The sequence below is a fragment of the Bos mutus genome, chromosome 18 (assembly GCF_027580195.1).
Source record: "Bos mutus isolate GX-2022 chromosome 18, NWIPB_WYAK_1.1, whole genome shotgun sequence".
Taxonomy (NCBI): domain Eukaryota; kingdom Metazoa; phylum Chordata; class Mammalia; order Artiodactyla; family Bovidae; genus Bos; species Bos mutus.
The window spans coordinates 45,889,189-45,906,494 of record NC_091634.1 but is presented as its reverse complement, the minus strand read 5'-3'; the positions used below and the strand labels follow the sequence as shown (position 1 = coordinate 45,906,494).

General features: G+C 39.3%; 1 protein-coding gene across 1 annotated transcript in view; it reads left to right on the top strand.

The window, feature by feature from the left end:
- LONP2 (lon peptidase 2, peroxisomal) overlaps nt 1–17,306 on the top strand; it is an 84,574-nt gene that overhangs the window by 44,852 nt on the left and 22,416 nt on the right. The window contains exons 10-11 of the mRNA XM_070388468.1: nt 2,898–3,024; nt 6,404–6,537. Of these exons, the coding sequence (XP_070244569.1) occupies nt 2,898–3,024; nt 6,404–6,537 (261 nt within the window). The remainder of the gene's footprint in view (nt 1–2,897; nt 3,025–6,403; nt 6,538–17,306) is intronic.

Here is a 17,306-nt window from a genome sequence, read left to right as displayed (position 1 = left end):
AGTAATCCAAGTCTGTGCCCCAACCAGTAACGCTGAAGAAGCTGAAGTTGAACGGTTCTATGAAGACCTACAACACCTTTTAGAACTAACACCCAAAAAAGATATCCTTTTCATTATAGGGGACTGGAATGCAAAAGTAGAAAGTCAGGAAACACCTGAAATAACAGGCAAATTTGGCCTTGGAATACGGAATGAAGCAGGGCAAAGACTAATTGAGTTTTGCCGAGAAAATGCACTGGTCATAACAAACACCCTGTTCCAACAACACAAGAGAAGACTCTACATGTGGACATCACCAGATGGTCAACACCGAAATCAGATTATATTCCTTGCAGCCAAAGATGGAGAAGCTCTATACAGTCAGCAAAAACAAGACCAGGAGCTGACTGTGGCTCAGATCATGAACTCCTTATTGCCAAATTCAGACTTAAATTGAAGTAAGTAGGGAAAACCACTAGACCATTCAGGTATGACCTAAATCAAATCCCTTATACAGTGGAAGTGAGAAATAGATTTAAGGGTCTAGATCTGATAGATAGAGTGCCTGATCAACTATGGAATGAGGTTCGTGACATTGTACAGGAGACAGGGATCAAGACCATCCCTGTGGAAAAGAAATGCAAAAAAGCAAAATGGCTGTCTGGGGAGGCCTTACAAATAGCTGTGAAAAGAAGAGAAGCGAAAAGCAAAGGAGAAAAGGAAAGATATAAACATCTGAATGCAGAGTTCCAAAGAATAGCAAGAACAGATAAGAAAGCCTTCCTTGGCGATCAATGCAAAGAAATAGAGGAAAACAACAGAATGGGAAAGACTAGGGATCTCTTCAAGAAAATTAGAGATACCAAAGGAACATTTCATGCAAAGATGGGCTCGATAAAGGACAGAAATGGTATGGACCTAACAGAAGCAGAAGATATTAAGAAGAGAAGGCAAGAATACACAGAAAAACTGTACAAAAAAAGATCTTTATGACCCAGATAATCACGATGGTGTGATCACTGACCTAGAGCCAGACATCCTGGAATGTGAAGTCAAGTGGGCCTTAGAAAGCATCACTATGAACAAAGCTAGTGGAGGTGATGGAATTCCAGTTGAGCTATTCCAAGTCCTGAAAGATGATGCTGTGAAAGTGTTGCACTCAATATGCCAGCAAATTTGGAAAACTCAGCAGTGGCCACAGGATTGGAAAAGGTCAAAATGCTGCACTCAATATGCCAGCAAATTTGGAAAACTCAGCCGTGGCCACAGGACTGGAAAAGGTCAGTTTTCATTCCAATCCCAAAGAAAGGCAATGCCAAAGAATGCTCAAACTACCGCACAATTGCACTCATCTCACACGCTAGTAAAGTAATGCTCAAAATTCTCCAAGCCAGGCTTCAGCAATATGTGAACCGTGAACTTCCTGATGTTCAAGCTGGCTTTAGAAAAGGCAGAGGAACCAGAGATCAAATTGCCAACATCTGCTGGATTGTGGAAAAAGCAAGAGAGTTCCAGAAAAACATCTATTTCTGCTTTAGTGACTATGCCAAAGCCTTTGACTGTGTGGATCACAATAAACTGTGGAAAATTCTGAAAGAGATGGGAATACCAGACCACCTGACCTGCCTCTTGAGAAATTTGTATCCAGGTCAGGAAGCAACAGTTAGAACTGGACATGGAATAACAGACTGGTTCCAAATAGGAAAAGGAGTTCGTCAAGGCTGTATATTGTCACGCTGTTTATTTAACTTATATGCAGAGTACATCATGAGAAACGCTGGACTGCAAGAAACACAAGCTGAAATCAAGATTGCTGGGAGAAATATCAATAACCTCAGATATGCAGATGACACCACCCTTATGGCAGAAAGTGAAGAGGAACTAAAAAGCCTCTTGATGAAAGTGAAAGAGGAGAGTGAAAAAGTTGGCTTAAAGCTCAACTTTCAGAAAACGAAGATCATGGCATCCAGTCCCATCACTTCATGGGAAATAGATGGGTAAACAGTGGAAACAGTGTCAGACTTTATTTTTCTGGGCTCCAAAATCACTACAGATGGTGACTGCAGCCAAGAAATTAAAAGACACTTACTCCTTGGAAGGAAAGTTATGACCAGCCTAGATAGCATATTCAAAAGCAGAGACATTACTTTGCCAACAAAGGTCCGTCTAGTCAAGGCTATGGTTTTTCCTGTGGTCATGTGTGGATGTGAGAGTTGGACTGTGAAGAAGGCTGAGCGCCGAAGAATCGATGCTTTTGAACTGTGGTGTTGGAGAAGATTCTTGAGAGTCCCTTGGACTGCAAGGAGATCCAAGCAGTCCATTCTGAAGGAGATCAGCCCTGGGATTTCCTTGGAAGGAATGATGCTAAAGCTGAAACTCCAGTACTTTGGCCACCTCATGCGAAGGGTTGACTCATTGGAAAAGACTCTGATGCTGGGAGGGATTGGGGGCAAGAGGAGAAGGGGACGACAGAGGATGAGATGGCTGGATGGCATCACTGACTCGATGGACATGAGTTTGGGTGAACTCTGGGAGTTGGTGATGGACAGGGAGGCCTGGCGTGCTGCGATTTAGGGGGTCGCAAAGAGTCAGACACGACTGAGCGACTGATCTGATCTGATTGATTTTGCCATATATCAAAATGAATCCGCCACAGGTATACACGTGAGAGATGTGATTTTAATCAAAAGACTTTCAGACACTGTGCTTATTTAGTAAGTGCTTGTTTTGTTTGTGAAAAAGTTGGAAATTTTAGCAGGTACTGACTGGCAATTATATTTTATTCTAATCTTAGTCGAAGTCATACTTAAATCCATTCTAAATCCAAGACCCATTGCACCTGTGTTGGATTTATTAATGAAGCCTGGGACTATGGAAGCCATGTGAATAATCATAAAGCACAATGACTTCTTTTCCAGGGTATACACAAGAGGAGAAGATAGAGATTGCCCACAGGCACTTGATCCCTAAGCAGCTGGAACAGCATGGGCTGACTCCTCAGCAGATTCAGATCCCTCAGGTTACTACTCTTGACATCATCACCAGGTTAGTCAGCCATCCTGGGGCTTCAGTAATGTTCAGATCTGAAAAGGAGATTCCTATTTCACTGGCAACTCACAGCATCCATTTCCCTCTCCAGCAGATTCCCAGCAAGCATTTCCGTAACTGTTGATTTACACAGGGCTCTGTATTAGGCAGAAATTCACAGGGAAAGCCTTTAGAGTATCTTCATAGCTAACTAAGGACTCCACTAAAGTGGAGCTTTTCTACAGTAACGATGTAAGGGATTAATTTGATAAATTAACAGCCAAATACATGGAGAATACCAAGACACCTTTTTATATCCCAGAACCTTGAAAGTTGAAGTCTCCTAAGAAGTGAGATGGTCCTTCAGACGTCTGTTATAAGTTGTTCAGATTTTCTTTTCCTCTCTTTGAGAGATTTTTTTAAATCCTTAGTGTTTTTATCTTCGGAATTAACGCCAGAACAACAGAGAAGGTATTTTCCCAAGTTAGCTACCAAGTGGTTAAGCCTGTAGCAAGCAGCATATAAATTATCTGAGTTGAGTACTGCTGAGTCTAATTTATGGATTGTATGTTTGAATGGAAAATGTATCCTGTTGAGAATTTCTATCTACAATAGCCTCTCACAGTTTTCCTGGCTCAGCATTGCAGGTCTGTTGCATCATCTGGCAAATAGTGTCAGGCTGCCAGGACTCCTCATGCAGCCCCAGCCCAGTAACCGCAGTTTTTTCAAGAGAAGTGAAGTCTCCCTCTGTTTAATTTTTTTTTTCCTCCCTCTGTTTTGAACTTTGACTTAGAGCTTGACTAGTCGGACTGCTTTTTGATCTAATCCAGCCTTCTTATGGAAGTCTATTTGGAAGTCTGTTTAAATTTACTTATGAAACAGTAAGACTCAATCTGACCTGGGAGTTCCTTTTCTTAACTTGTGATTTACTATGTGGATAATGCCAGGGGAAATAAAGTAGGTGATTTCTGGGCCAGAGTCTTCCAAAAATATCATTATTCCAGATAATACGCCTGATATTTCTGGGTAACTTTTCAACAAGTAACTTACTTAACCTTTTTTGATTGCTTCCCCATCTGTAAAATATGAATATAGAGAAAAATATCCATTCATAGCTTATCTGGATATAAATACTAATGACTCAAAGAGTAATCACTATTTGTATTTGCCAGTTGTTGCCTGGAGAACTATTTCTTTTTTATATACTTGTTAGCTCAAAACATCAGCTGTTAAAAGCTGTGAACATTAGGAAATTTCTCTGAGCAATTTTAGTATTCATAGATACAGCACAGGTATTTACTACTACAGGCAAGTTTTGGGTATGTAATGAGCTACCCAAATTAGGACATAGTTTTTTCATTTTTTCCTGTGTTGTAGTCATAGACCCGCAGTGTTTAGGAGGAGAGGAAGGAGTCTTAGTAGTCATCTAGTTTTCTTCTTCAGACTAAATATTCCTATTCTCCTTACCATTCCTCTTGACCCCCTTTCAAGACTTTTCACCTTCCCAATTAGTCTTCTTCTGAATGATTTCTCTGATATCAGTGTTTCTTTTAAAATAAACACCAGAGTAGAACTCAGTATGTCTGATGTAGCCTAAACAGTTCATAGTATATGAAGACCACTGTGGGGAAGGAAATGGCAACCCACTCCAGTATTCTTGCCTGGGAAATCCCATGGACAGAGGAGCCTGGCAGGCCATGGGATCACAAAGAGTTGGACATGACTTAGCAGCTAAACAGTAATAAGGAATTAAAAACAAAAGACCACTAGTCTTATTCTATTATTATTTTATGACTGTATCTCAGAGTCTTAGCTTTTTTAGGTTATCTTCTTGCCTCTTGTAAATATAGTTACTGACACCTTAGTTCTTTTTCTTATGAATGTCTTATTCACTTGATCTGTCTCATTCCATATTTATAGGGTTGAATTTTTTAAAGCCCAAATGTAGAAGTTTACAATTATATATATTTTAATATCCATGTTAGTTTTAGCTACCATTGCAGCAAATTGATTTTTTTTTATCTTGATTATCATCCAGTGCATTAGTTTTATGTCCTCTGAAAATTAGCAGCTTCACGATCATTTAGTTGTGGGTAGGAAACATTAACCAATTCTTACTTGACATTGGTGCTTCTTCCTCTTTTGGTTTAAAAATGCTAAACCAAACCAGTGGTTGATATGTCTACTTTCCTCTAGTCGAGGTTAATATTATACTGTCTGCCTTAGTTCCTAGCCAGTTATTGTTCTAAACACCTAAAAAAAAAATCTCGTTGATGATGTCCTTATTATTTTTGGCAAGCTCCAGTTCATTCTGAACTTCCTGGTCCCATGTCTGCATGTTCACGCCATCCTTCTGAAAGCATCCTCAGGCCTTTCTCTTGTATCTTTTGTCCAGACCTTTTCGTCTGAGCTCATCAAATAGCTGTCTAGGAAGCTACGCTGGGTTTTTGTTTTTACATGTTGGTTTATTTTTAAGGTGCCTCCCTATTTTCTTTCTTACTGAAATTACATGCATGTGTATAATATGGACTTTATTCCTATATCCTTCTATTCCTTTGATTGAAATAAACTTTTTACTTTATAGAGTGTTTAGCCAAGAATTTTGTCTTTTCTCAGAACTTAAAAAATCTGCCTTCCCAGAGTCTTGACTGTGTGTTTGGCTGCCTAATCAGATGCAGTTTTTCAGATAAAACTGCATTCTCTAGCTGATGTTGTGTGTTCAAACTCACCCAAAGCTGGGTGCCAAAATTGATTGTACAGTATAAAGGATTATGAAGTGGCTTACGGAATTTGAGTCTAACATGGAAGTTTTTTAAGACAGCTCTAGAACCTTTTCCACTGAATCACACTGCTTGCATCATTAGCATATTTCTTTCTTTAGAAGGTCTCTACAATGAAAATACACCGAATGGGGTAATTAGCACAGTTCCAGGTAAAGACTCCATTCTTTGTCTCAAATTATTTTTTGCTTTAGTTAGGAAAAAATTCTATTTTTCTGATTCTTTCAGCAGTATTTCACATGTAATAAATTTGTCAGAATTTTCTTAAATCAACAAATTGTAAGAAAGCTTTTATACCTATCAAAGAGTAAATGATATTTTATGTGCCGCAAAATTTACTTTGGTGCTATAAATTGAAGAGCCAATAATTCATTTTTAAGTATAGGGTAATAATTCAAGATACTCTATATAAAAGGAAAAGTTGTAGCTGGAATTACTTCTAAATATTTTAAGAAAGAAGAATAGTGAGGAATTTTTAAAGATGAGGCTGTTAATACTCAAGAAACTGTAATAAACTTTTAAATGTACGCTTCCTTTAGTATAGTTGTTAATCGCATTAATTCTGCTTTTACAGGTGATGTTTAGCCAAAATTAAAATATTTTTCCTTTGATGACAGGTACACCAGAGAGGCAGGGGTCCGCTCTTTGGACAGGAAGCTGGGGGCCATTTGCCGAGCTGTTGCTGTGAAGGTGGCCGAGGGGCAGCACAGAGAAGCCAAGTTGGACCGTCCTGACGTGGCTGAGGGAGAAGGTTGGTGACCTTGATCTGGCGCCCACAGGCTTGGTGGCTGGAAGTGAATGGAAACAAAGCTGGATGTGGTGGGATGGCGTGGGGTGGTCCTTGGAGCTATGGCACGTACTCCTCCGCTGGTAAAGGCATCAGTGTGTAAGTTAAACCTAATGGTTGCTGTATCAAGAGGATTCTTTTCTACAAAGAATGCAGAGTTTTGGCAGGAATAATAACTTAGTATTAATGCCTTAGGGATACATTTCTCGAGCTTGTAATGATGGTACACTTTATGTTTGGCTTCTGGTGTTCACTTGTTTCTTTCTGATCCAGATTGTTAAGTCTTTCGGTATTTACAGCACAGAAAGTTCCTATAGCAGTTAAGAAAAAAACAATCGTAGTTGTCCAAGTACTGCAAGGGCAGATATTTATTCTCTGGAATGGCTTCATGTGTAATCATTTGTTTTTCTCACACATTTTCTTTGATAGGTACACAATTAAGATATAATTTAAATTATTTTTTGTTAGAAAAATAATTGTGGAGGTGATGACAAGGGAAAAAAGGGAAGCGGTCTATTCCTCGAATTAATGAAATATGGATATTTAAGTTAAAATGTTTTAACTTCTTACCACAGACTGTGCTGCTGCATGGTTGCCAAAATTTGCATTAACAAACATGACTTGAATAGAGAATCTCTTTATTCTTTCGTAGTAAAGAGATTTATTAGATGTCCTACCATTTCCATAGCTCTTTCTAGACAGAAGTTTGATGAATATGGCTGAAGAACCATAATTTGTGATAAGCTCAGTGGAATAGAGTTAGTAAAGCATCATTCCTGCTTTTCCTTCTATTGCTAAACACAGTGCCTTTAACAGCAGTATCATCCAAAGAGTTGTTCATTTGCTAAGTTGTGTCTGACTCTGTGACCCCATGAACTGCAGCACGCCAGACTTCCCTGTCCTTCACTGTCTCCTGGAGTTTGCTCAAACTCATGTCCATTGAGTAGGTGATGCCATCCAACAAGTGGACTTTCCCAGATCCTCCTCTTCCTCATATGTGCTTCCTCCCAGCTTGCACTGTGCCTAGAGCCCTGCTGGTTCATTTCTCCCAAAAGTAAAGCTGCCCCCTTTTGTGGGTAAGGGATAGTGCCCTTGTTATGTGGAGTAAACCTGTAATTGTTTCTTGTTGTTGTTGAGTTACTAAGTCGTGTCCGACTCTTTTGTGATGCCATGAACTGTAGCCTGCCAGGCTCCTCTGCTCATGAGATTTCCCAGGCAACAGTGCTGGAGCAGAGATACATCTCCTTCTCCAGGGACTCTTCCCAACCCAGGGATTGAACCCGCATCTGCACTGCAGGCAGCCTTTCTCACTGAGACCACTGAGCCACCTGGGAAGTCAGTTATTTCTTACACAGTTTTAAAAATGTTCTGTCTTTAGTCCCACATCTCACCCATATTTTCAGGGATACCTCAAATTCCTGAGCCTTTGTAGGATTTTGTGGATAACCACCCCACACCCCCACCTACCTCCTTCACAGACATTAAAGTTTCTACTTTTTCTAGCCTGCCAGATGTTTATTACTTCTTGCCCATCTACTTGCTGTTACCCAAAATGTTGTCAGCATCTCTTGTCTTCTTTCTTTTTCTTTTTGTGGGTTATCCTTTTCTTTTTTAATCCCTTACTTGTCATTTTAATAGGATTTGCTTGGGGGGAGTTTAAAGATAAACACATGTTCAGAAGATTCTCAGAAATCTGAATTTTTGAAAAGTACTCTAGGTGATTGATAGCCTATCAAGAATGGCATCACTGGTGCAGCCGACAGTGACAGTGGAGAGCTGAGGTAGTTTTCTCTTTTTTCCCTTTCTGAATATAACACCTAAATCCTCCTGAGTTTCCCTCTCTAATTCTTAGAACATTCTCTTTTGCTGTGGCCTCCAGCACCTGAGCCTATGTCCTTTTATTCTTGTTTGTGATATAATAGAAAGGCAGAGAGTTAAGTGAGTTTATCTACTTGACACAATTGGAAAATTGTGTTTAGGATTTTGATGGTTTCTTTTGGAACTTATACATTCAGAAGTATGTATTAATTTTTTAAATTTATTTTTAATTGGAGGATACTTGCTTTACATGTTGTGTTGGTTTCTCCTGTACAACAATGGGAACTTGATGTTTAAAGAAGCTTTTCATAGTTACACAATGCTTATTTTATCTATTAGCATATTTCTAATAATGTCTGTGATCATATTAGCTTTTTAAAAATAACCTAGAAATATTCAAGAACTTATTCAAACTGCTTGAGAACCATGTGAGAACATACAGTGTTTCATGGTAACATTTATTTGGTGTTTTTTGTTTTTTTTTTAATCAGTGATTCACAGAACAAATCCTAAATGATACATAGTTAAGTAAATCTGGGTTAAGATACTACCAAGGACACCCATAGTGTGAAAGTGAAAGTTGCTCAGTCGTGTCCAATTGAATAATTAGGATAAGGACTTTCTCTTGAGACGACGATTTTGATTGTATTTCTTATTAGGAGATACGGGACTCCAAGCTGGGTCTTACGTTGTAAGTGACTCTCCTCCAGATTTTAGTAAAATAATTATAAGATATTCTAAATTGATGTTTATGACCTTAACCAAGCCAAAAGAAAATTTTCTGTCAAAAAAAATCTCAGGTTTTCATGTCAGGTTTTAAAGTTCAAATGGAGCTAGCTTAGTAAATGAAAGTTTCTCATTAAGAAATTGAATTATTTAAAATGAGAGTATAAAATTGTTTTATATAAAATTAGAGTATGAAGTTGTTTTAGAAATTTCGAGTAATTCAGTGAGGGAGTTATTTTTAATGTTAAAAATATTACTGGTGTTAGAGTTCCTGCCAGGAAGAAAAGTAATTTCAGGCCACAAGCTTTAAAAACAGGCAGAAACCTCCAGCATATCGAACAAACTTTCTGGAGTAGGCCCAGAAATACTGGTCTGTGAACAGTTGTCTTTGTATTTGTGAGGTCTTAACTGGCAGTTAAACAGAACAAATAATAGAATTTAAAAGGCAAGTGAGATTCCTAATTGATTTGTGTTAGTGGAGGAGTATTTATGGTGTCGGTCACTTACCTATAAAGTATGAGAAGTATTTCATGAAAGCAGCACTGCCTGTGTTTTTGTATGTTATTAGTGTGTTCTAAATTGCCCTTTTCCTTTCTGCGATATTAGTTGGATCAAAAGATAAAAGTTTGTGGTTACAGTTTTATTCTACTTTTGCCTGCCTTTTAGCCTAGGACACAGATATCCCATGTATTCAGTTTTGCAGTTTGGAGGTTTCTCTGTAAAGGTCCATTTGTTAGCTTAGGTCTATTTGTTCAAATACTCTTTTACCATATATGTTCATTTAATACCTATATGATTTTCTTCCTCAAAAATTATCTCCAGCTAAGGATTCAAGTTATAACCAATGCTTATGAAGTTTCTCAGAATATGGAGCATTCTAAAATTTTTTTGGAAAGTGTGGTATTTATTGGAGAAGCTACGTTAAACTTAATGTGCCTCAAGATGTTAGTTTCTTAACTATTCTCATAGAAGTCATCTGAAAAATTGATTAGATGAAAAAAAAGACAGATGAAATGAACAGATTTAACATGAGGTGGGTTAGATGTTGTTATGGATAAACTTTAAAATGTCACTTCAGGCAGTATGTATGTGGTTATGTTATGGAGATCTCAGATAAACACTTAAAGGAAAAATGAATTAAACTAGCTGACTTACGGTAAGTAGATGGGTACTTTGGGCCTGAGATGAAATTTCCAGTGTTGGCATCATACTTGGTTTCAAGAATGACTATTATCTCAGTTGGTCTTGATGCCTAGTAGTGTAAATCCTCCAGCTTTGTTTTTCTTCAAGAGTGCTTTGGCTATTGTATGTAGGTTCCTCAAATATCTGTATTAATTTTAGAATCAGCTTGGTGACTCTGTACCAGTAAATCACTAAATAAATGACACCTTTTTTTTTTTAAATTTATTTATTTTTATTGGAGGCTAAATAACACCTTCTGATATTTTGATTGTGTTGCATCTATAAATCAGTTTGGGGAGAATTGATAATTTGATATTAGCAAGTCTTCTAATTCATGATTAGCTTCATTTATTTAAGTCTTAATAAATGTTTTTAAGTGTTTTAATAGTTGTAGTGGTGAGCTTTTGCATATTTTTTCTTTAGATATATTCCTAGTTAATTGATCTTATATGTATGTGTTATGTGTGTATATTATTGTAGATAATATTTTTAATTTTCTAATTCTTATGGTTGCTACTCTATGAGAATACTATATTGATTTGTATCCAGCAGACTTGCCAAATTGAAACTCTGATTTTTTTGAATTTTCACTCAGTCGTGTCCGACTCTTTGCAACCCCATGAGCTGTAGCCCACCAGGCTCTTCTGTCCATGGGGATTCTCCAGGCAAAGATGCGAGAGCGGGTTGCCATGCCCTCCTCCAGGGGACCTTCCCAACTCAGGGATCGAACCCAGGTATCCTGAAATATAGGCAGATTCTTTACCGTCTGAGCCACCAGGGAAGCCCTACATATACACCATCAGCTATCACAAATGCAAATAATGTCAGGTTTTACTTTTTCTTTTCTGATCATTATAGCTTTTATTTCAGTTCTTTCCTAGTGAACTAGCAGGGACCTCTAGGAGAACACTGAAAAGAAATAGTGGTGCTAGACAAAGGGATCAGGAAGGAAAGCCTGTGAAGAACTGCCTATCTCTCTAGCTTTGGTTTTGTACATTTGGGCCACTTGATTGATGGCTGTAAAATCTCAGTTGAGTAGGATTCTCAGTAAGCTGTCTAATTTGACTCTTGATTGAATTTGTAAGTCCCTTCACAAAATTCCCCAGTAAAGACTAGGCCTTGCCTATTTAACTGTTAACAGACACATCTTTATAACCTTAGCCATCTACTTCCCTGTCCAGAGGAAAACAGAAGCTGTAGTTTGGAAAAAGGGTTAAGTGGTTGGGTGGTATGAGTCAGAAGCAATAGGATTTAATGTCAGTGAAAACATGCCTATCCCCTCATGACAGATGCCCTGGGCCCCTTGCTGACCACAAAACATCGGGTTGGCTAGACCGTAGATCTAACTCTACGACAGTTTTCTCTAGTTCAGTCTGGATCACAGTTTGACTGAGTTGCATTTCAACATGTATTGGTTCTCTGATACATTTGCCATATGTAGGACAGTGAAATCAATGGAATATAGTGGAAGCAGGCAGATAACAATATCCTTAATTTTTGATATCCTTTCTAGGCGACTTCACATTTACAAATGCATCAAAATAAAATATTCAAAGTTTATGGCACTGTTCTCTGCCTTCTTTAGCTTTAATTCTCCTAGGTGTCTGCACTCTCGGCCGTTGGCAGGAGTGTGCTGGCTGAGGGAGGGGGTCTTCCTGCCTGTAGCAGCGGGTCTGCTCTGTGCCAGGGCAGGCGGGGGCGGGGGGAGATGCCAGGGAAGAGCGTCATTCCGACGGGCCTTCCTCGCCGCACATCCCACTCATCTGCTAGGGTGGCTTTTCTGTTAGCCTTTCTTGGGTCCTTTCCTCCGAAGGAATCCTCTTCTGTCGAGCTGCTTTCAGCTCTTTGTTGTGGCTTCCTGGCATTGACTTCTCAAGCCCTCAGCATACTTCACAGTGGTTATTTTAAGCGTGGCTCCTTTGTAACCAAAACAGGAAGCTGTTCCTGCAGGAGAAACAAGTCCCTTTGATTCTTTTTCAGCTCTTTTCCCCCAACTACTTGTCATCTCCAAATCTGAAGCATATCCATTCTCTTGTCTAATGTCATTGGTTTCTTTTATGAAAACACTGCTGCTGCTGCTGCTGCCGCTGCTGCTGCTAAGTCGCTTCAGTCGTGTCTGACTCTGTGCAACCCCAGAGACAGCAGCCCACCAGGCTCCCCCGTACCCGGGATTCTCCAGGCAAGAATGCTGGAGTGGGTTGCCATTTCCTTCTCCAATGCATGAAAGCAAAAAGTGAAAGTGAAGTCGCTCAGTCGTGTCTGACTCTAGCGACCCCATGGACTGCAGCCTACCAGGCTCCTCCGTCCATGGGATTTTCTAGGCAAAAGTACTGGAGTGGGGTACCATTGCCTTCTCCGTATGAAAACACTATGTATAATAATGTCTTCAGGAAGTAACTTCTGAGCTTTGTGTAACTTTTCGCTGAGTTCTTTTGTCTTTGACTTCTTGCAACAGTCTTCTGTCCAAATGGGATCTGTCCCTTTATCTTTTGGATTTTTACATTGTTCAGTGCTGTGTGACAGATTCCTCCAAAACTTGGTAAGGCAAAAGTTGTACTTAGTGCCCCAGAAGTTAGCAAACATTTGTCATCTCACTGTATCTGTGGGTCTGGCACACAGGAGCAGTTTAGCTGGGCAGTTGTGGCTTGAGACCTCTTGTGAGGTTCTCGTCAAGCTGTAGCCAGTGGAGGTTCAGCTCGAGGCGGATGTGCCCCCAGGCTCGCTGACGTGGCTGTGAGCTGAAAAGGGTTCCAGACCCGAGTCCAGTGCATGTGTGGATGCTTCCCCGCACTGACAGTTCGGGGACGCCAGCTGGGTCCACGAATTCAACTCAGTTCTGACACTACCCATCTGGAGACGGCGTTCCATTCCACAGACAAAGGGCTCCGCCTCACTAGACTGCCCTTCACTCAGAGACAAGTCACAAGCCCAGGTTATTACCTGGACTTCTGACCAACTGGCTCAAACGGGAGGTTGCCACGACCTCCTCCTCCGCCTTCATTAATTTGGTGGAACGGCTCACCAAACTCAGGAGACCCCTTTGACCCAGTAGATTACCGGTTTACTATGAAAGGATATTAAAGAGTATGAATCAACTACATAGGCCAGGGCCAGAACAAAGGAGCCTCTGTCCTCACGGAGCCTGGGGCCCAGCAGACAGACACAGGGAAGCTCTCCAAAGATGGACCAAAGAGCTCTGCTTTGGGGTTTTATGGAGACTTCATTGCTTAGTTGTGATTAACTAGATCATTGGCCAGTGGTGACTTCTTCAACCTAAGGCCCTGCCCCTCTCCCCAGAAATCAGGGAGTGGGAAAGAAAGTTCCAGCCCTCTAATCTTCTGGCCACCAGCACTGTCCTGGGTACTCCTGGAAGTCACCTCATTCACATAACGAAAGATACCTTTATCACTGTCAATACTTAGGATATTCTAAAGGCCTTGGGGGTTGTGAGCCACAGTGGTGGTCAGATCAAGATGAGAAATACTTCTTAAAATCACAACATCATGTAACAACCTGGGTTCCTTGCTGATTGATGGCCAGGTGTTCAGCTTCTCGCCACATTGGCCTCTCGCTAGGCTTAGGACATGGCTACTGGCGTCCGTTAGTGAGAGAATTGTGCTAGGGAAGAAATGGAGAGCTCGCAACAGAAGCTGCAGGTTTTATAATCCTCATTCTGCCACGCTCCATGGGTCACACCTGCCTATCCTCGTAGAGAGATGGCACTCCACAGGGTAGGGCCGCTGGGGACCGTCTTGAAAGCTGGCTCGCACAGACTTTTTTTTTTAACTTATTTTAAAGAAAGTTATTATACATTTCATTTCTGATAATACAACCCCCCCATTCCTGAAGATTAAAATAGTTTGTTTAGAGTTTTAAAGGAAACCTGTGGTTTGGGTTGTTAATAGTGGAAATTGCTGTGCGGCAAAAACAGATAAGCACAATTGGGTAGGCCTTGAGGGGAGAAAAGCTTAATGAGACCCACAAGCAGATGAGTGATTCTTTAGTAACGACTGAAACAACCCTTATTTAGTCAGCTTTTCATGAGGGTGGACTTGATTGATACTGTTCTTGTTTGTTTTGCTTTCGCACATAAAAACTTTGCTAGCTGTTTTTAATGAAGTGAGGGTAATTGAGTCGTTTCTTACTACTTGGTTCCAGTTACAAATGAAAATCCTCAAACATTTTAACCTAAATCCCGTATCTTCCTTTCTGGCTAGTGTTAGAACAAAAAAGAGAGAGTAATTTGTGTGCTTGCCTCTGAACCCAAAACCGCAGACCAGATGCTTGAGCTGTTTATTTTAGATTGTTACAATAATACTCAGAAGTCCGATTTTCAGTTTCTGAAAAAATGCCTCCATCTGATGTTAAGAGGTCTTTGAACAGAGTGTGACAGGCCACAGTTTTAGTGTTGCTATGGGGGCTGAATTTAAATTGGTCTACATTTTCCTAATTTTTAAATGGCGCAGCTTTGAGAATTTCTGCTCATCCTTACAGAATTTACTGTCTTAAAAGGCTGTAGCAGTTCAATAGTCATTACAGTCTAAGACACTTTATTATCAGAAGGGTTTTTCTAAGCCAGCATTTAAGTTTGTACTGTTGAATATCCATCATCAAACTTGAGCTGATTTCTTATTAAAGACCCAGGTTGCACAGATAGGGCCAAAAAGTTTTGGTTCACTTTTGCATTTTTAGTAAAGTCTTTCTTCATCTGTTCATGCTTATCTTTCCTTTGACTGTATTAGTGACTCAGGACAAATAAAGTTTTCTAATAGTCAAAGAAACAGCTAAGGTTAACTGTTAAGGAATATGGATTTAAGAGAGAGTTTCATTCCCAGGGCACCTGCCTGGCTTGCTGGTGGTTCTGAAGTCTTGGGAGTTTGTAGGGTTCTATTACAGCTAATTGGATTTTGCAAACCAAGATCCAATTAAATTTAGAGATTAAGACTTTCTATGCTAAATCCTTCACATTTGTAGGGATATTAGGCAGTATGTTGTGTCCAAACATCCAAAACCAAGTGGCATTCTAATGTTGAGATGAAAATGTCATGTTGGAATGTACTCCCGTATCATGAAGATACTCTATATTCTGTTCTAATGCTTATGCTGATTCACTGGTTGTTCCCTCTTCAGTACTGGCCTGGTTTAAGAGAGATTTGTTCGACTATGTAGACTGTCAGGAAGCTGGAATAAAGGAAAAACCCTAGTTACATATGATAAGAGACAAGTAAATGTTTGCTATTTAAACTGTATTTGGAAACAGGAAAATCAGATATTGACAACGAATTAAAAAGTCATTGTTCCACTTAATGAATCATGTAGGAAGTTGCAGTGGCTTTTGGGTGGCATTGACATATATTATCAAAACCAGCCTTAAGTTACAAGGTAGTAAAATAATACCTACTTTAAAAAAAGCTACAGACGGTCTCCGCTTCTTAACTGCTAATCCAAGTAGTTCCCCAAGACTATTTTCTGAATCTGACACAGGAAATGAGATCTATTAATGCCACACACAAAAAAAATCCCTGGGAGACAGGATACAAGCTCTCTTGTCTGGTACAAGGTTAGGGTCGTATGTTTTGGACCATTGTATAGCACTGATTTATTCAATGAGTCAACTAACAGTCACTGAAGACTTACGATATGCTAGGTTCTAGATTGGATTCTGGGCAGGAAATGAAAGAGAATTTGTAATAGGTAGTCCATTGGGGGAGGTAGATATAAACAAATAATATTTAGATGTGGGATAAATGCTGGTTTTTAAAGTGCTGTAGAGGCATTGAATTGATCATTGAAAGCTTCATTTGATTTATTATAAATATTGTAGCTTTTAAAATTTGGTTTTAGTAAATTGAGACAAAATAGTCATTTATTTACATCTCAAAATTCATTGAAATAGATGGGGGGAAAAGTTTTCCAGATAACCTTTTTTGATGTTCTTTATTTTCATGAATAGATGAGAAATGGTTCACAATCATAATGTCCATCTTTATCTCAACAGTTATTATATAGAAATGTTTAGTAGATCCCCCAAATAATGAAGAAAGTATTGGCAGAAAGGGCTTGAAAGACTTTATTGCTAGCGTGAAGGTTTTTCTGGGCATTTGATCCACAGATTTCTCCATTATGACTAGTTCCTTTTAAAAAAAAAAAGAAAGAAAGAAAAACAGATTGAAAATATGCAGGCACAAATGCCTTGGCAGCCAGGGTCAGTAACTTGAGTCTCAGTTGCATTCAGCACTCTTCCTCTGGATGGGAAGATGGTTTTCTGGAAAAGATTAACCTGAAACTGACAGACAAATTATATAGTTGAAGATATTCAGGTTTTTCTGAATTGTTTTTAGAAGTTTTGTTCTCCCCTTTCTGCCTTCCTAAGAGAAGGCTCTTAGATGCTTTTTATCTATGGTCAGTTTAGCTTTGAGGCACATACTTCTCCTGTCTTGTAAGAAATAACAAAGTCACTTATAATCTCAGCATCACATCTCAATTTTTAAAGTAGACTACTCAGGTTTTTTTTTTTTTTTTTTGGTTTTATAACTACAGCCATACAAATCTTTTCCTTTATAGCTAAATGGGGTCTGGATCCATGTTTACATTCCCATGTATGCTAAGGAGTTGAGATGTAAACAGTATTCCCATTCATTGGTCCGTGCACGACCTCTGCCAACTTCCTGTTAACACACCTGGTAGCACACATCCTGCCCTCTGCACACGAGTACAGTTGAGCCAGTCTGTAAGTTTCATTTTGCCTCTGCTTCGGGATTCAGGAGCCCAGTGTGATTGGATTCAACTTTCAAGAAAAAATTTAATCATTCAGTAATAATTGTATTACAGCGTAAATTTTCATTTATTAAAACTCTTTATATTTACTTGACAAAGTCAGCATTAAAAATCTGGTAATTTCTTGGCAAATCAAGTAGTGATGAAGTGTTTTGGTGACTTGTCCTTTGTCCACACATGTTACTAAGGTTATAGGCAGTCACTGTGCTATACACCTAAAACTAACACAA